The 20884-nt window shown below is 39.8% G+C and overlaps 1 protein-coding gene across 2 annotated transcripts in view; it reads right to left on the reverse strand.

Annotated features, from left to right (window-relative positions):
- Positions 1 to 11645: 11645 nt before the first annotated feature.
- LOC129730790 (uncharacterized) overlaps positions 11646 to 20884 on the reverse strand; it is a 40836-nt gene continuing 31597 nt past the window's right edge. Inside the window, exons 1-4 of one of the 2 annotated variants that reach the window (XM_055690357.1) lie at positions 13373 to 13508; positions 12874 to 13279; positions 12635 to 12810; positions 11646 to 12577 (exon numbers count right to left, since the gene is read on the reverse strand). In XM_055690357.1, the coding sequence (XP_055546332.1) occupies positions 11964 to 12577; positions 12635 to 12810; positions 12874 to 13279; positions 13373 to 13493 (1317 nt within the window). In that variant the 5' untranslated portion in view covers positions 13494 to 13508 and the 3' untranslated portion in view covers positions 11646 to 11963. Of the gene's footprint in view, positions 12578 to 12634; positions 12811 to 12873; positions 13280 to 13372; positions 13509 to 20884 lie in introns of those variants that run through there. The other variant, XM_055690358.1, reaches the window with a different exon arrangement.

Here is a 20884-nt window from a genome sequence, read left to right on the forward strand (position 1 = left end):
GATCGCTCTCTTCTCGGAAATGGAGGGCTTCCATACAAATGAAACACAAATGTCTGTATAACGTTTACGGTAAAAAAATGAACTTTTTTCAGATGGTGATGAAAAAAAAACTAAGACAGATAATTGAGTTGGATAAATTACCCATTAATGGTAATTATATTATCTTATTTGCAAAACGAATTCTACGCCCTTGCGAGCGGCCTTCCGGCAGTTAACCGGAAAATTCGCGATTCGAACGAAAACATGCGTGTAGACATGTTTTTAAGCTCTTTCTTCGTTTTTTGTTTATTAATTCCTCCTCCGTTTTCGCGACAAAATTGTTGGAATAGATCTTACGCTTCAAAAATGCCCAGAAATTCTCGATGGGACGCAGCTGGGGGACGTTGAGCGGATTCGCCGACTTCGGTACCACATCGATATTCAGCCGCTCCATCTCCTCCAGCAATCGCTTCGAGTAGTGGGCCGACGCCAAATCTGGCCAGAACACCGTGTCTTCGCCTTTATGGTATTTCTTGATGAACGACGTAACTTCTGGCAGGCACTTCGTATTATAGATTTCCCCATTCACGGCCAGCCCAGAGCGAAAGGAGGGTGGCTTTGACATCCACTTCTCGTCAGCCACAGTGGGAGAAGTGAAATACGAAGTACCCTGCCAGTCGTTGCCATCCAGGGTGAGATAGGTCTCGTCGTCCATCACCACTGCCACGTCGCGATTCGCCGGGAAAATCGACTTGGCCATCTTATTCAACCGCTGTCGCTGCGTCACGCCTGCAGCTCCGAGACCAGTGGACGGGACTGCCGCTTCCTGACATGTATGTCCATGTTCTCCAGATACTTTTTCACTGTTTCACCACATGCACCAACCTCCCGGCCCACTCCACGCAGCGATTTAGCCACTTTTCTCTTGGTCTTCGTTCTTCTGATCGTTGTCCAATAGCATCAAGATGTTGTAGATAAAATGCCGCACAATGTCCGTTTTTGTCCGAACGCACACACTTCTGAACGGAGTAGCTTCACTTTTTTCGCCATCACAGTTTGACTGATAGAGCTGTCAATTTTTTTTGCTAACTCATGAGTTACTATGATTGATGATGCATGAGTAGTTGCATCAGTGCGATTAAAGGTAAACGGCAATTTTTGTCTATTTTTTTACCGCAAACGATAACTCGAGAACTAATCAAGCAAATAGAACAAAATTTTGTTTGTGAGGGTTGTTGGTAACGAGAAATTCTATGGATGTTTAACATCCTAGTTTTCTCTGAAAGGGATGGCTTCTATGCAAACTAAACACAAATTTTTGCTTAATCCGAGAATCAAAAGAGCAAATGAAACCCAAATTGGAATGTGATGGTTTTAAAGTACAAGAAATGTTTCTATGATTCGTTCGGTTCAAAATTGTTTGAACTTAGATTACACCAAAGCACTACAGAACTTTCTACCGTTGGTAAACAACCATCCAGATAATTACAACATAACTAAAGTGAGTGACTATTGCATAACTTTGTTCTGTGCATTTTCACTATCAAATACTGCTTACTGTTTTTACTTAAAAAAGCCGTCAAAAAACGGCCGAAACGTCGGAAAATTTACATAGATTGTCGTATAATATCTTTAACAGACGGTCATATTCAAATGTCATGAATAAGCTGAGCCGCACGGTGGATCATGGATCGTATATTAGCGATCGGTAACCACATTTTGAAGCCTTAAATTAAACCTTCATATGAAATGAATCAGTTTAAAGAATATTTCTCGGTCGTCATTTTTTGACCCATTTTTTTTTCATTGTTATTTTTTAGTAGACACCCGTTACAAGTATTATTTGGAATAAAAAATCAAACAATTTCTTACATTCCTTGACCAAAAAATTTAGTTTGAGTGTTTGTGGTTTTTTCTAACGTCAGTTTGTCAGTTATGGCGTTCTTCATCTCTGGGCGTTTGAGTTATATCTGGGCATTTTTGAGTTAAGTACATTAAAATTAAAGATATTTTTTTTAGGAAATTCATACAAACTCGACCAGTAATTGGTTTTAGTTTCTCGTATTTCAATAGTACCTTGTAGGTATAGATATTTTGCCAACTATAAACAGTTTGCTTAAGCAAAAAAAAAAAAAACAATCAGGGCGTAACTTTTTCATCTCAATATAACTTATATAATCCAAAAGTTTGTTTCAAGTTATACTGTGATTACACAGTGCAACATTTTTTTTGCCTACATAGTATGATTTTTTGATGAAGTTTGATGCGAAAATAAATTTCCCTGAGTTTGAACATATTTCAACTTAAGGGGCAACAATGGCGCCATTTTGAATTTTTGAGAAACCGGTATTTTTTGTGGTTTTTTCGACACCATTTTGTTTTGAGGCCAAATATCAAATTTCTAAGAGTTTGTCCACATATTAGCATCCTTTTACCCATCTTTTGAAAAAAAACAGATCTTAAATCGGACCAAAACTGAGCTCAAAACGGTGATTCTACGAAACCGGTTTTGGCATAGTTTTAGTATATTTCACAAAGCAAAATAATATCGATTATTTCTGAGTATTATTGGTAATTCGCTAATATCAAATAGTGGTAGTCAAATTACATCTTATTTTGAGTAAAAAAGTCTCAGAAATCGAATGGTAAGTGTCTGATCAACGTAAAATGTCAGCAAAATGTCGATTTTGCCCCAATTCCCCTACAATACTAAAATAGGTTTATCTACTGACATTTAACGTAGATCCTACCTACCATTCGATTTCTGAGACTTTTTTACTCAAAATAAGATATAATTTGACTACCATTTTAAGACATAAGCGAATTACCATTATGGCTCAAAAATAATCGATATTATTTTGCTTTGTGAAAAATATACTGAAACTATGCCAAACCCGGTTTCGCAGAATCACCGTTTTGAGCTCAGTTTTTGTCCGATTTAAGATCCGTTTTTTCAAAAGATGGGTAAAAAGATGCTAATATGTGGACAAACTCTTAGAATTTTGATATTTGGCCTCAAAACAATATGGCGTCGAAAACACACAAATTTACCTGTTATATAGTTATATAGTTGTTATATATAGAAGCCAAGGCAGAAAAAAAGTCAATTTTTGTTGCACTGTGTTATTTAAGAAAATCCTTAAATTGTAGTAAGCGTTGTAAACTGTCAGGAATGTCAAAGGTTTGCGTTGGAAAATTCGAATCATAGTAGGCATCGTTGTTTGTCTCTCTATCTGTCTGCCTGTTCCCTATGGACTTAGAATCTACTGAACCGATTTCTGTGATAATGTGTACTTAAGGGTTTTCGAGTATAGTAGGTGTAACAAATATATTAGTTTTTCTCTATCTCAGTAGCGTGGATAAGGTGAGAAGGGTGTGGGGGGGGGGGGGCGCTTAATTGTAAACTAGGTTATAATTTGATTATTCAATTCGGTAAAGCAACAGATTTTATCCATCCCATTAGCATGGGTGTAACAACGGTAAATTTGTTCTTTGTAAACTTCAAAATACAAGGAGCGGGGGCCTAGTGTGGTTGGTAACGTTTCCGCCAACCACGCTCGACGCCTGGGTTCGAATCCCACCGCCGACATAGGTGTCGATGGTTGTGAGGTGGCGTGATCCAATCACAAGCAACCCAAATGGTCTAGATTCAATCCTAGCCGACACTGGGAGATTTTCTGAGGCGAAAAATCTCTGGGATCACGCCTTCCATCGCATGAGGAAGTAAAGACGTTGGCGCCGGTCCGTTAATAAGCGGGTCGTGAGTTAGGGTCCTGGGTGTGGAGTCGCCTCCCTGGGCGTCGGTGTTTGGCCACAACAGTGGCGGAACTAGACCGACAGAAAATAAGCGAGAATAAAAAAAAAACTTCAAAATACCAAACTCGATCACCATAGCAATTTGTTTACGTTGGTTCTCAAATATGAGGTATATTCCTGTGCAATTAATTTGTCTGTATAACAGTGGCGTAGTTAAAGGTGTATTTTCGGATAATGACTTTCATTTGGTTATTTTAGGGTATATTTATTCTTCACACCTGGACATTTATTCTAATTATAAATTGCAGTTTTTTGTTGTTTTTTAACTCCTATTGAACAGAATCCTTTTTTCTTTGTATGCCTGAAGGGCATTGGGCAGAAGTGTCATTGCGACAGGATTAATAGTCTTTTGTTCTTGTCGTTCTGATAAATTTAATAAATCAATGACAATAATTATTAATTTAAGTTTTCAATGTTGCTATGATTCATTATTCCCGTTAAATCTTATTTCTAGTCTTGTGCAAAACCTACAAAAAAAGTTCGAAACACTGTTATCAAATGTAACAACATTCGTACAATCATGGCATATTTAAGAAAGCAGTTTTTGTTCAATTTAACCTCAACAAAGCAGATTTTCAGATTTTTTTAATTTTCGAAAATTTACTTTATAGTCATTGAGCAAAGTTAAATTCTATGAAAAATAAAAATCAGTTAGTTTCTTTAAAATAAACCATTATCTAAAAAAGTGTAAAGGATTTATCACAGTCTTCGCTCAGATTGTACAGTTGTATCATAGTCTACGTTTCGATTGTACCCAACTTTTTAAACAACAACAAAAAGTATTTAAACAAAAGAGTGCTAAAAATAAGGTTTCTTAAGGTATTGCAGAAATTAAAAGCGTAAAGTGCGAGTTCATAGCACTTAAAATGATTGTTCAATATTGATTGAATAGCAAAAAATTATAGTTTTATCAATCAGGCCAAGAATCTTTTCAGGTAGTTGGTGTGCTAAATTCTTCAGCATTTCGACTTCACAAGAAACCAATTCCGCTGCGATCCTAAGATACTTGATCACCCCTAAACCCGTGTTGCGTTAAACGATTACCGTCCAAACAGCGGCCCGTCACGTATAATTGATACCGCAGTCTCCATATGGACACTTTCAAGCTGCGCATTCGTAAATTCATAGACGTAGATGAGCTTAACTGCCAGTAAGTAGTTATGTATTTACTGCTTCGCTGCCAATCCATAAACCCGAAAGGAATGCCTCAACCGCAACCGGCGGCAGTGTGCATGACAAACCATAAACCACCCACGGAAGGGGGTTGGGCGGTTCCTGTATTGACGCAGAACACTGCGCTCGTATGCGAAGGCAGCTGTAGGTATGTTATACCTAGGTATATCTGCGATAGAAACAAAACACTCTGCCACTATCCGCCTGTACGGGCAAGTACGTGCAATTTGTCTCCACTGGGCGCGAAATCGGCTGCCACTGGCTAGCAGTATGTGGATAATAATATAAACATACCTGCGGAATACGACGCGAAGTCATCTAATCTCTTCCGACAAAACCGTGGCACTGTGTCAAGTTATTGTTTGCGCGCACTGGGCGAATGATTCCGCGACTCTTGCCATTGTCAACAACGCTGCTAAGGAAATGTTAAATTTTTGGGTTTGAAAAAAAAAAAATAAACGCGTAGTCAATGAATGACAGGTCACGATTTGTGGGCTGAAGGTTTACTTTATTCATTCTTAACCTCTCATCAACAGAGGCATATAATTTACTGTAGAACGAGAACAACAAAAATATCAGATCGCTACTGTGGTTTACCTCTTCGGATCGCACTGTCTAATTTCCGTCATATCCGTTAAGCCGTGTTTGGTAACAACACATTCGTAATAAAATTAATGGGCTACAGAAAATCACCCTTCGCATACAACAAATACGGTTGCGTCGCTTCGTGGAGTGAGCTACTTTCATTTGATGTAAATGTTGACTCAATTGAAAGATTTTAAGCTTAGTTTTTGGTTAGAATATTTTCTTTTATTGGACCAAATTTATCTTAATAATGAATTCTTGTCCCGTCTCTGCAGACAATAAGAAGAAGCGAACGGATTACTTCCGTCTTCGCTTTGGCAACGGTGTTCTGGCGTTGTTTCTCATTCAATGGAACTGATAAGAAAAGTAGGAATATGCAGCGTGCAAGTATTCTTGAAAAAAAAAAGACAAGAAAATATTTTCTCGTTTCACAGAACACGCTTTTCGTTTCAAAGAAAAACAACACGCTCCGTGTTCATTGTTATGTCGAATTCGTTTTTACGGCAGGACTATCCCGTCCCGGACTACGCTTTGCAGCTTAAAAAAACACTTTCCGAGCAGTTGCAATGGTGTGCGTATAATACCAGAGGTAGCTGTCACTTTTGTTTTGGTCATTATCGCCATTGTCTTTTATCGCGTTTGTGCTGCTGTACGAAAAATTTGCCAATTTACTGAAAAATGACAAAATAACAAAATAAAATAAATAAAATTCAACCTGATGTTAGACACGCGAAGAACGATAATCAAAGCAAACCGATTTTGACACATTTTTTTTTTTATTTTGACACATACGTGTGAATGTGTTGGTGTCTTCAAAACTGCACTCTGTTTCTTGCGCGGACTGTCCGGGACAGAAAAAGGGTATTCCGGGATAGTCCGGAAAATGTTAAAAAAACAGTGATAGGACAAAATGTAGTCCGCGGGGTAGCTACACCGCAAAAACGAAAACGACATTAGTAATCATCTGTGAGGCTTTCACAATAAAAATATATCATCTTCTTTATAAGTTGTTGTGTTTGTTTTGTACTATACAAATGTAACATGTTTTTCAGTAACACACTGCAAAGTGATTAGCAATTTTCACTAGATCTGGTCACATTTTTCGCCTCTTATAATTTCAAAATTATGCCCACCCAATCGCCACATTTTTCTGCGCTTTCTGACTGACCTTCGAGCCATAGACAGCCTCAAGAAAACCATATTCTTTAAGACTATCTAGTTTAAAAAAAACGCTCATCCTAAAAATGTTACCACAGAATTTCTTCTGTATGCCTTTAGGGCATTGGGACTAAAAGAGACTGCGACCATAATATTGATTATCTTTTGTGGAAGGCCCTGATTGCTGTACACAGATTACGAGGTACCCGTACTCATTGATGGAGCAGGATTGGTTGGTATAGTAATTCTGTGCCCCAATTTGATATCGCATAGTCAAATAGACTAACGACCTTTTTGGGATTAGAATTTCATACCTGATATGGAGTTAAAAGGTAACGTCTGAAGAAGTAGTACCTTGCAAATGCCAGGGCTTCACAATGACAAAGCAGGTGAGGTTCCGATGTTGCTCACCATGACCACGATGACGTAGCTCTTGTTTAGCTTGTCTGCAACCCTGTGTATTGTTCCATCGGTTAGCTATTTCTAGCGTTTCCCATGATTAAAGTTCGCGTTTGACGGCGGATTTGGAGGTGCCCAGAAATGGCTCAGGTCCAATGAATTGCCGTACTGATCCTTGCTATGCGAGGCAGTCAGCGTTTTCATTGCCCTCGATGTTCTGGATACTGTGACAGTACCCAGTACAGTAGAACTCGATTCTGCCGGGATAGCTATCGTAGGACCACAGAAATTAGACAGAGATTAGATTCCCCAGCAAATTCATTTACTGATTTTGATTCTACGAATATGTACTGCAATTTTGGAGCTGCCCTGTTTTTTTCCTGGAAAATTGATCTTCCTGATTTTTCTTAATTTTATTTTCAATCTTTCGAAATTCTGAGACGACAAAATTTGAAGCCAAACCTTGTATAAATGTTATCAATTTGTTTTCCATAAATTTTAAGTAAAGTAAGGGCACGATTACTTGCTCTTCTCACTGCTTCAGTATAAATCCTGCCTTAGCTCCTAAACTTTAAAATCTATACACGCGATTTTCGCGATACAATATTTTTCTGATCGGCGTGCTAAATTACTCTCTCAATTTTTCATCAGATTTACACAATTTGTTGTAAAATTTTATTGTCATATATTGAAAACGCGTACGTAGATTAGAAAAAAATTGGTTCCATCGTTTTATTTGGGTCGATTATAATGTCAAAAAAAATCAAAAGCGCTCCATTTTTTGAAAAATCGAACTTTGACGCCGTATACAGAACACAGCTGAAATTTTTTTTTACGTTACGTTACAATATATACTTAAAAAACTACGAAAAACGATGGTGTGTATGATTTGTTTTTGATGAAGAGAAATTTCTCGCAAAACATCATAAAATGGCATAATGATGATTCTTGGAAGCAGCCATTCCATCCGGCGGCGCACAGTGGGGAATCACTGGTCATCGACCCAAAAATGAAAATGCGAATTTCATTTCAATTATATTTTTCCTATAGTTGTATACTATTGAAGTATCAGAATCCAAATTTTTAGAGCATTACGACAAAATTTGAATTTTCTATGATTTTTCAAAGCGTACTTAAAGCGTTCTTTAACGTTTTTCTTGAAAAAAAAATGCAATGTTGCGAAATTTACTGGAGCCTTAAGGATAACTTGTATCTTGATGACGTCTGAGGAAAAGTTACGTATTTTTTGCATAAAACAGCGTTTTAGGTTTAGACGACAGGGTTTGGCACTATCGGCACTAGTTTTAAAAGATAGCTTAGAAAAAATGCTTTCAAAAGTATTTAGTCCGATCCTGCGCAGAGTTGCGCAGAGTACCCTTTTTCGAAGAGAAACAACAAGTGTTCGGTACATATCGGATTTTAAAAATGTAAATTTTTACACACTGCAAACAGTATATAATATTTTCAAACATGTTCCAGTATTATTTATCACGCTGTTTTCATATTAACAAGTTTAACCCATCAATATTCCGATATTTAACGCAGTTTCAAAAACTAATCATTGTTTATGTTTCGTATCACCAGCACCGAGTACCAAAATCACAATTTAAATTTGTATCATACCAGTCACATGTAAAAGCAATGGTGTAAACACAAACAATGACATAATAAATTGTCTGCTAACTTCTACAGAACAAATAGTGAATTATTATTTTGACGTTAGAAACTGCACTTTGATAACTCTCCTTGAAGATATTAAAACTGTATTAAAAATGAACACAAAAATGAAGATGAAGGTGGAAGTGAATAAAGAATGCGATAAAAAGACGCAATGTAATATAGTCACATTGAAAAAAAACCAAGTAATTTTCATCACGAAGCATATTTTTTAATTGATTTTTTTTTATTTTCTCAATAACTGAATAAAAGTTTTATGTTTTTTTATGGCATATCTCCCAAGCATCATGCATTTTGTTTTCAAAAAAATTGAAACCGACGTAGAATTTTCCTCATATGATAAATATTAAAAAACATGAAAATGTCCCTGGCGTCAAAAATACACGTTTTCATACAAAAATAACATCAAATTCTGACTCAGCGACCCAAAATTATATGAAAACTATGTATTTTACATGATTTGAAGACATTTTTTTGCGTGGCCAGCATTTGTATGGAGTCGCCCCACTGTGCGGCGGAGCGCTTTTCCTCGAAACTCGAACGTGCTAACCATCACCAAAGAAACGGCGTGATTGTTTGTGTGCAAGTGGTGAAAAAAAGTAACGTTCGCTGAGTGCCGACTCAATGTATAAAATAAGTGCCTTGTGTTTATATTTACAAAAACGTTTATTTATAATCTTGAGTAGATTTTTTCTATCTTCGGTGAAATATTAAATGTAAGCTAGTTTTCTAGAATTTTTCTAGCACTTTTAAGATTCAAAAAAGTAAAACTTTGACATAATTTGATGGGTGTTTTATCAAGCTGCATTTCATGATTTTTCTAGCTTTTGAACAAATATTAATTTTTGAGTGATTTTCGAATTCTCTTAAATCGAAATCATTTAATTCGGTTCTAAAAATTGAAATATAACAACTTGCAGTCCTCTCCAGTAAAACCCACAAATTTTTGAGTGGCTCCAAGAGCCTTCGGTATAAAGCAGAGGCGCCGGTATAAATCAGATCCACGTTTTGCAGTTGACTGAAATATTTCACTTACTGGGCGTGTTCCCAACAGCATACCGTTTTTTCGGTTCAAATCGGTCCTAAATCAGAAAAATAAACGATTTTGTGCTCTAGTAAAATAAATCACTCACGCGTGATCCCTACAGCATTATTAATGTTTGTTAGTTTAAACCAGTACCAAATATAAATTAGCTGAGTGGCATCATTAAAATCGGGTATAAATTGTATATATGATTGCATCACTTATCAAAGCGAATCCTGATTCAACTCACCCTTCCCTACTAACAAAAAACCTCGTTTCTGTGACCTTTGTGGAGATGCAGAGGTAAACACAGTCTCCAAATAGCAAGCGTCACTCTAACATCCCTCCCCTTTTCCCACCTGATTACAAGGACGTGGCCGGCGTCGTTATTGACCCTTTAAAATATTGAATCACTAAAACTTGTACAATGAGAATGGTCGGTCACTCCCAGCCCCATTCAGTTGATTCACTGTGCAATATTACTGATTCGGATCACGGAGTGCAACAATTGATATGTGCAATCAGTCAAGCTAAGCTATACCACAAAAGATCAAAATAATGGTCGCAGTGGTCCAAATCTTACAAAAAAAAAAAAGCTAAGTTAAGAAAAAAATCTCGTAAAACATCCTTCAAATAGACCTTTAAGGTTGCATTTCCCGTTTGAGAACAGATAAACCTAAACTAATGATAAACAGTAGAATATATTTCACAATTTATTTCAAAATCCACCAGGGTGCTGAAAGTTTATATATTACATATATAAATGTCAGTATTTGTTCATCTGATTTATAACTTGTATTGTGTAAATCGTAGAAAGCATTTATAACAGGTATAAAAATTGTATTGATTATCTATAAACGTTAAAAGTGCAGTAATATTAATAAAATCCCATGCTCGTACTTCATTTTCTGATAATGTTGAATAATCTTGCTTAATAATTATATTTTTAGAGACCCCATAAACACTTCTTCCGTTTTGTCGAGGACACAAAATTTTTAAATGATCGAATAGCAAGATGAATGCAAAATCCTTGATCAGCTTAGGTTTGATATGCCAGAGAAATCCCAACAAACAATTCTGTTGATTTACAGCTTGTTAAGCTACTATTCAGTGGATTTCAGTTAAACCAAAGTTTAATAAGCTGTTACACAGCAAAATTGTTTGCTGGAAGGTTTTGTCTTTCCTGACGAATGGGTTAATATTTTGGCATTTTGTTAACCTATTGTAAGACATTTGCTTTTTTAATAAAGCATTTCTCGATCATATAGGTTGACAGAAATTGAACGCAAATCTATGAAGCAAACCCAAATCCGAGAAAAACTTTTCCGAGGATAGTTTTGAATGGTAATAGCGAAACATTTTTTTCGAAAACAAAACACTGAAACAATATGAAAAAATTTTAGTGTTGTCCTACATTGCAATATTTGTATTTAACATCCTATTCAGATTTCTTCATACAAAATGGACCCTTTATCCGAATAAAACTTACCTTCTTGTGCCCGTTGAACGTGTTTTGATACGGCAAGTTTCGTATCTAAATGTTCCGATCAGTATCTGTGAAGAACACGACTATACCAAATAAAATATTCCAATCGAATGTCCTAAAAAAACCGTTGCAGCCATCAGCTCGAAGAAGTTTCAACTCACTTGACTTATAGGTTCAAACACCTAATAATAATTGGTGTTAATGGCAAATGTAAATTATACCCCAATAAAGAAAATTAATGGGATGAAAAACCACCATCGTAAATAACTGCAAACAATACGTCTCCACAAAAAGCGCACACCGAATGCCTCACGTTATGATTTCTCAGTTGCATACACAAAGGCGCACTCGAAGTACTACACATTTATATTCGTTTATTTTTCGTCCAACAGTCTCGGTTTTACGATCGGTGAGCTTTCTTAACTAGCTATCTTGACACCGCAGTTGCAAACCGCTTTTTTGCGCTCTATAAACTTTCGCCCAATGGAAGAGTATTCTACTAGTTGGAAACGCGCCAGTCACTACTTAACTACTAACTCTAGCGATTTTTGCGCTTTGTGATTTTGTGATCAGTCAGTGTTGGCGCTAGTCGCCATTTTCACAATGCTCTCTAAACTAATTTATAAAATAAATAAAAAAACATTCGCAGACAGCTGCTTCCATCGCTCACTGCTGCTGCTGTTTGTTGCTATCACGACTCAGCGTTGTTAGTTGGGACGATAAGGGCGAGGTTTTGTTACTTCCGGTCAGTACACTGGACTCCTCAGCCTCGATATCGCGGATTTGTTGAGAGAGACGTTTGGTTCTGGGCGGTGGAACGGGCGGTTTTTCTACGCTCGGTATGCTCGACTCCACGTGCTGTGGAAACTTCTGATTTTTGTCTCGATTCCAGCGCATCAGCGCCTTTATCCGCCCCCCATGATAGTGATAAATATAGAGTGCAGCAAATCCACATAGGACCAGAAAAAGCGACAGAATGGCAACCAATGGTCCCATGTATTTGACTCCCGGTGGCTGGTCTTCGCTGGTTTCGTCCGTTTCGTTGGTTCCCGCTGAGCCTTGCTCTGGATTGATGGCTGGTACCCGCGTTGGACTTGGCCGTTGGCCAGGTCGCAATGGAGTACGATTTCCACTGTCGCTATCTCCGATTGACACATCGGCACACGCTCGGAATTCCTCCTGTGGGCCACACCCGACCGCTCCATTCCCGTCTGGGCAGATTCCCCAGTTATTACCGGCAATATATTTCCATTGAATTAGACAATTTGTACATTGGAAGCCTGCAATCGTTGAAAATTTATTTAGACTGTTGAAATAACTCGACTATGGAATTGTACCTTGGGGAAGCTCCGCTTTCATTTCGTAAATTCGGCTACCATTGCGTGGGTAAAACCGTGTTCCCAAATCGCTCGGATTCGGAACATTCGGAGTACCGCTGATTATTTTGAGTACGTGTTTGTCCAGACAGTCCTGTTGAGCTTTCACGCTATCGCAGATTCGAAACTCGAAATAGCTAAAAAAAACACGCACCAAATGATTGTTTGTTTTTTCGACAGCTGCGAAAATTTGCACTCACCCCATGTGACTTGCCGTTAGTTCCACTCGCAGTGCTATGACCTGGTCTGGTCGATACTTTCTCACCACTACTCCCTGACCCCATTTACCTCCGTACTCGTGTGGACGTGGCTTAGGGACGTCGAAGGCATCACCGCAGACGCCGCATTTGCCCTCATTCCGCTGCCATTGCCGGTTAAACCCACCGCAGTACAGCTCGTGATCGTTATAATTCGGTGGGGTGGAGAAACCGTACCTCCAGGCTGAGGCCCGGCTTGGCGGCTCGATTAGCCTTCCATGACCGCTACACAGCGTCACCAAGGACAGCGCTAAGAGCGCCCCCGTCGCACTGTTCACCAACAACCAGGCGTTCACTTGCCGTTGACGCCTTGCCATTGTTGGCGTCCACCGGTAAGGCGAGTCACCGTCTGCGAAGGAAAGAAAAACATAAATCGCACGTCGTTAAAGCTGATATTAATCGAAAGAAAAGTGGGCAATTTCAGTGTCGATCCACGTGAAACCTCGTGAAAATGTTTCGCTGCGCTGGAAGGGCACTAATTTGATAATAGAGCTGTATAAGGGTGCTGACGGGCGAACGGACACTTGCAAGTGAAAAAGCTTGGAGCATTGTGGGAAAACCATAAAAGCGCAGTGAATTTGATACGGAAGATGCGCTCGGTGTGGAACGAATACAATAAGTTACTTTTTAGAAGAATAGGCTGGTATGATACAACAGTCGCATGGTAATGCGAACAAGAGAATTTTTTCGCCGCGTTATACAATAAAGTACGTCATAGCCGTGGGTAGGTTTTTCAGGGAGATGATTTTCACATCGACTACCGGAGAGACACACCTACACATATTTTTAAAATTCGATTTTTTTTATCAATTTTATGCACTACCTATTTTCCAATATTTTAAACAAAAACATATTTTCTTTTTTTCCCTCCTAGTTTCATTCTCCGAAATTCCCACCCTATGCACTGCTATGAAGTGCGTGATTCTTTTGCGCATCGTGTATGCTTCGACATGAAAAATCTTGCATTTTCAACACCAGGGCATGCAGATCAATTAGTTTATGATTTGAATGGTGAAATCATTTGTCAATCACAGTTACGTTATAGCTGGCATTGGAGATGTGCACCTCAGCGAGCCTATTATTCAACGGAAATTCAACTCACGAGTGTAAGGTCTTTGAGCGGGTTTGGTCATTACCGCATACCCCAAGGCTTTTAACAAAAACAAAATCTCATCAAAATTTACCGTGCGTCAGTCACCATGCCAATTAGGAGAGAATTTCCTGACCAGTTATTTCTCCACTGCCGGTGTACGTAGATTTTAAATTACCTACCGGTCGATGTCATTGCCATCGCGGATCTGTTTGGGCGAGGCGTGCAAACCCAATCTGCCTCCCACCCTCCCCCGAAAGAAAGTATCGCCTCCTATTGTTGCGTGCTTCGTCTGCCGTTGCGTAAGGAGAGCGATAAAGTCGGTTGGCAGAGATTTGTCAAACAACATGCAGCTTCTCCCACACATGTGAGAAGTTACGGTACCGACCGATTGTTTAGCGTGTTTTTTTGCCTACTATAATCGTTGCGAATTTGCGTATCGCTAGCAGCAACTCAAAAGCGAACGGTTTGCTATGTTAGTCTTCCAGGTACATTTTGTCGCTATATAAAGCAGACGCAATGTTTGCATAAGTTTGCAAATTGGTGTTTTTTCGCGCTTTCATGTTGAAAGTTAAGCGATATTGAGGGACGAGAAAGGCGAATACATGTTGCGCAAAAACGCAACAATAGAGCGTAACGCTGCTGGGGCACTGTATATTGTCACGGTGTAAGCCTCTTTACTATATTTAATCCACATAACGGTCCTATCACTGATACGATAGCCTGTTCTTTAGGTCGGCTGAGAAAAAGACAAAAACCGCTTATAGTTGCTTTCAATTTCTCAATACCATTTCGCTAGTAGTCTTTGGCCTTGAAAAAGCCTTCCCATTCTACGATTTCATTCTCATCAATGCTGAATCTTTTTCCAGTGATAACTACAACTTATCCCCTTTAGTTTAAAAATATGAATATAAGTCATTGAGAAAAGCTTTCACGAGACACTTAGGTCAAACCATTTGGGCACTGCTGCTAATGCATCCTTTCGTAACATACGCTTACATGATGACTGTTCATTTCCCACATATGTAGGGAGTTGCGGCATCTTTATTGACTGTTTCTGTCAAATTCACTTTAAGCACTCGCAATTTTACCTTATGCATTCGAAAATCGAAAGTCTAAACTCGCTAGATCATGGCTACGGAAAACAACAGGTTTATTAACGCCATTACGGTCGATGCTCTTCAAGGTACCGGGCAAGCATGGTGCATGGAGCCTCTCAATTCGGCATGTCAGATGTCGAAAATAAACATTTCAATGCTGTCTTAGCTGAAGTTAAGAGTGATTTTTTTTCCTTTCACCGTTTCATCTAGCGGTAAGTGGTTTGGTTTTCGACACCCGGCGGCAACCGGCAGCGCGGCGCGTAATTGCACACGCGAAAAAAATGATTCTGGCACGTGAAATTTCATCCGTACCCACCGGATTTCACGGATTGCAACCGATCTCTAGAGAATGGCTTTTGCTGAGACGTGTGCTATATTGCGCAGAACGTTTCATGGAAAAGCTTGGTCATAAATCTCTGGCTAAATTGTTTTTTTTTTTCTTTTTTTTTGCTTTGCGCTTCCTACAAGTGTATCTGCGTATTCAGAGTGATGAAAAACGGCAGCTACGGTGCTTTCGATTAGAGTAGGTAGGCGTTTAAAGTGCTTTCAAACTGCAACGTTTTGTTGTTTTAAATAGGTAAAGTGTGCGATCATCATCTTCAATGAATCGTATTGTATGGCTCTTGAAGTGTGATTTGGGTTACATATAAATGCGGTAGCAAAATTGGATTTAATTCACGATAAACAGAATCTGTCATATTGGCGAAATAAATTGGCTGGTATTTGTCTGTATTATAGTTACGGAACCGACGAGAAAAACATAAATAAAGTGCCCGTTGCTACATAAAAACTATTCAAGGGCCTTTGAAGATAAAAATTTTTGTCTGGATTGTTATTCTTTTTGCCTAGAATTAAATTAGGCTTGCAGCTTTTTTTTTTTTGTTTTAACTCAAATGAGCTGAAGATACAGTGAATTTCGTAAATTGAGCAAACTGCAACTGAACTTTTCAAAACACAAGTTAGAAATAAATTGTTGTAGCTTCTTTCCTGTAATATGTTGAAACTTAAAAAATAGATGCTTCACATGTAAGCGTCGTTCCATACGAATTGATCACGAAAAAGCATCGACCACCACAGCATTGACCACAATGGACAAATCCCGGGTTTAGTGTCGATTGGAATACCCCTCGCTCTTTGGGCCCCCTTTCCCTTCCTTTGTTGAAAAAAAACGCATTTTTTGTTTGAATTTTTTTCCTTCTTACAATTTGGGAGCTCTGTAAACTCTCTCGACTTGGTGTCTCAAGTAAACTAGTTTCGTGGTTCGAATCGTACCTTTCGGATAGAGCACTGCGAGTTAAAATTGATTCCTGTACTTCGAAACCTTTTACTAACGCGTCAGGGATTCCTCAAGGAAGCAGTCTGGGTCCACTGCTTTTCATATTATTTTTAACGATGCCGCCCTATTGCTTGGGAATAACTGTAAACTGATTTATGCGGATGACCTGAAACTTGATTTCGTTGTGCGTTCCGTGGAGGATTGTGAACGTTTGCAATTATTACTCAATATTTTTGCCAGTTGGTGTCAAAGAAATAAGCTGACTCTAAGTATTGGCAAATATGTAGTAATTACATTTCATCACAGCTCCAAGCCTATTGAGTTTGCGTACGAAATTGATGGCGTTACACTCACGAGAGTAGATCAGGTAAACGACCTTGGCATCCTGCTAGATACGAAATTGACGTTTGACCTTCATCGTTCAGCGGTTATATCCAAAGCGAGTCGTCAACTGGGATTTATCTCGAAAATAGCTAAGGATTTTTCCGATCCCCACTGTTTTAAGGTACTATATTGTGCTCTGGTTCGCCCTCTTTTGGAAACTACTGCTGTAGTATGGTGCCACAGCGACAGCAGTAAGCTCTGTTGTGTAGTTATTGTGCGTAATGTCCTTTCGTGTGAAAAAGCTCGCACCAGTTTTTAAGATGTAATTTTGATTGTTTTTTCAGGGCCATTATATTATTTACATAGAGTTATTTGTTTGATGTTGGATAAAATTTATTGATATAGGGGAATTCATCTCAGCCCATATACATCTCATACAAAATGAAAACTCATTCCGTCCCGAACGCTCGGCAATAACGGACGCATTAAGTGGTTGTCTCGCTATAAAACCGATATTGTGTAGAAAAAATCGAAAAAGGCATTGCTTACCCGGTCGCGTTTCAAAGAGTGCGAAGTACGGTGTGAAGATAAGCTGATAATCCGCAGTGAAGGTCATCCAGCTATTGTGCTTTAGTGGTGTCGCTGCGCAGCTGCCCGTTCCAGCACCGAAAGACTCGGTGATTGTTCTTTTGAAGAAAACAAAGAAGAAGAGGTACGTGTTTCCTTGCCACTGTACTGTTGCGCTAGTTTGAGCGCAATGGATGTGGATCCCTTAGCCCCCGATCCCCCGTCTCCAAACCCACCCGACCCTGTCCCTCCTGTTCACCCCCCCTCTGTCCCTGCTTTAGTCAATCCTCGTCCCAGGCTTTACCCAGACGGATCAACGGGTCCACTGGTTCTCTACATGAGGCCCAAACCAGGAGGACAATCACTGAACACGCTACAAATCGCGAAAGATCTGACGTCACGATACAAGGCCGTGACCGAAATCGCAAAAGTCAGACCAAACAAACTCCGTGTCGTGGTCAATGATCTAGATCAGGCCAACGATATAGCTTGCTCCGAGCTCTTTACACGCGAGTATCGCGTGTATGTACCCGCACGAGACGTGGAGATCGACGGCGTGATAACCGATTCGAGTCTGTCTGTCGAGTGTATCCTGAGCGCAACTGGTTGCTTCAAGAATTTCAATACTGAGGCGAAGATATTGGACTGTAAGCAATTAAGGTCTATGTCGCTCGTCAACGGTAGAAAAGTATACACTCCGTCAGACTCGTTTCGCGTTACGTTTGCCGGATCTGCTCTCCCTAGCCACGTCTCGATTAACCGGGTTCGTCTGCCTGTGCGTTTGTATGTGCCCCGTGTTATGAATTGCACCAATTGCAAGCAGTTAGGTCATACAGCTGCCTACTGCTGCAATAAGGCACGGTGTGGCAAGTGTGGGGAGACTCATGCGGAAGATTCTTGCAGTGTAAACGCTGAAAAGTGTATTCGCTGCGGGGAAAATCTGCATGAGCTTTCCATATGCCCGGTGTACATACGCAGAGATAAAATTAAACGGTCTCTTAAGGAGCGCTCAAAGCGTTCTTACGCTGAAATTCTTAAGAAGACCGTGACCATTTCTACCATAACATCGAACCCCTTTGATCTGCTGTCTTCGGATGAAACGGACTCTGACGATCCACCAGCAGAAACGTCCTACGCCAATCCTGGAGAATCTAGAAAGAGGAAAAATATTTCCTCTCCTAAGCTTCCCAGGAAAGGCCCTAAGGTTTCTTAAGATGGAATGAATAATACGAACAAATCTAAAAGTGCTGCAAAAAAGCCAAAGCAAACTCCTCCTGGGCTTGCAAATTTAAAGTCTCAGAAGGAGTTCCCAGCACTTCCTGGAACATCTAAAACCCCAGTTGTTCTTTTTGCACATCCAGTTGATAAATCAAATGCTGGACTGGTCAATTTTTCTGATATTGTGGACTGGATTTTTGAAACTTTCAATGTACCCGATCCAATTAAAATTTTTCTCACAGCATTTCTCCCAACAGTTAAAACATTTTTGAAGCAGTTGACTGCCCAATGGCCCCTCCTTGCAGCGATTGTATCCTTCGATGCCTAATTCAACTGCGTATATGAAGGATTCTATCTCTGTCTTACAGTGGAATTGTAGAAGTATTTTACCAAAAATTGATTCGTTTAAAGTTTTGATAAATAAAAACAAATGCGATGCATTTTCCCTTTATGAAACTTGGCTTACTTCAAATATTGATCTCAACTTCCATGATTTTAATATCATTCGCCTTGATCGAGACACCCCATATGGAGGAGTACTTTTAGGGATTAAAAAGTGCTATTCTTTCTATCGTATTAACCTCCCCTCGATTCCAGGCATCGAAGTTGTCGCATTTCAAATGACAATACAATGTAAAGAGCTTTGTATTGCCTCAATATATATTCCTCCCAGAGCACAGGTTGGGCAACGGCTGCTCTTTGATTTAATTGAACTTCTTCCCTCGCCACGTTTGATTTTGGGAGACTTCAACTCTCATGGTGTGGCTTGGGGTTCCCCTTACAATGATAACCGCTCCTCTTTTATCTACAACCTTTGCGATGACTATTTTAAACAACGGTGAAATGACACGTATCCCGAAACCTCCAGCGCGCCCAAGCATTTTGGATGTATCCTTATGTTCGACGTCGCTACGGTTGGATTGCACATGGAAGGTAATCCTCGATCCTCACGGTAGTGACCATTTGCCTATTCTTATTTCAATTACTAACGGGTTAACTCGCATTCGACCAATTGACATTCCGTATGACCTCACACGGAATGTCGATTGGAAGTTATACGAGGAAATGATTTCAAAAGCGGTCGAGTCGATTCAACATCATCCACCACTTGAAGAATACAACCTCCTCGCGGGCTTGATTCTCGACGCCGCGTTGCAAGCCCAAACGAAGAAATATCCCGGCGTAACGATCAAAGAACGGCCTCCCACTCCGTGGTGGGACCAAGAGTGCTCCGATGTCTACACGCAAAGATCCGACGCGTTTTTGGCCTTCCAGAAGGGAGGTATACCTGGCGACTATATACGGTATTCGGAGCTTGATACCAAGCTTAAAAGCTTGGCTAAAGCAAAGAAACGCGGATATTGGCGTCGGTTCGTGAACGAGACGTCGAAGGAGACATCGATGAGCACTCTTTGGAACACAGCCCGAAGAATGCGGAATCGCGTAACGATCAACGAAAGCGAGGAGTCTTCAAGTCGTTGGATATTTGATTTTGCAAGGAAAGTATGTCCGGAGTCTGTTCCTGCGCAAAACATTGTTCGCGATACGTCTCCGGGCCACGATGCGATAGAATCACCTTTTACGATGGCAGAATTTTCAGTTGCCCTCCTGTCCTGTAACAATAACGCGCCTGGGTTGGATAGAATCAAATTCAACTTGTTGAAGAATCTACCCGGCAATGCCAAGAGGCGCTTGTTGAACTTGTTCAATAAGTTCCTGGAGCAAAACATTGTACCGCAGGATTGGAGGCAAGTGAAGGTGATCGCCATCCAAAAACCAGGGAAGCCAGCTTCTGATCACAACTCTTATAGGCCGATTGCAATGCTATCCTGTATCCGGAAATTGATGGAAAAAATGATACTCCGTCGTTTAGACCATTGGGTCGAATCAAATGGTCTACTATCAGATACTCAATTTGGCTTCCGCCGTGCCAAAGGGACGAATGATTGTCTTGCGTTGCTTTCAACAGATATTCAGCTGGCGTATGCTCGCAAAGAACAAATGGCGTCTGCGTTCTTGGACATTAAGGGGGCTTTTGATTCCGTTTCTATTGACATTCTTTCGGGTAAACTTCACCGACAAGGATTTTCTCCAATTTTGAACAATTTTTTGCACAATTTGTTGTCCGAAAAGCACATGCATTTTACGCACGGCGATTTGGCAACTTTTCGAATTAGCTACATGGGTTTTCCCCAGGGCTCATGTTTAGGCCCCCTTCTTTACAATTTTTATGTAAATGACATCGACGAATGTCTGGCAAATTCATGCACGATAAGACAACTTGCAGACGACAGCGTGGTCTCTGTTACAGGAGCCAAAGCTGCCGATTTGCAAGGACCATTGCAAGATACCTTGGACAATTTGTCTGCTTGGGCTTTA

The sequence above is a fragment of the Wyeomyia smithii genome, chromosome 3, assembly GCF_029784165.1.
Source record: "Wyeomyia smithii strain HCP4-BCI-WySm-NY-G18 chromosome 3, ASM2978416v1, whole genome shotgun sequence".
Lineage (NCBI taxonomy): Eukaryota > Metazoa > Arthropoda > Insecta > Diptera > Culicidae > Wyeomyia > Wyeomyia smithii.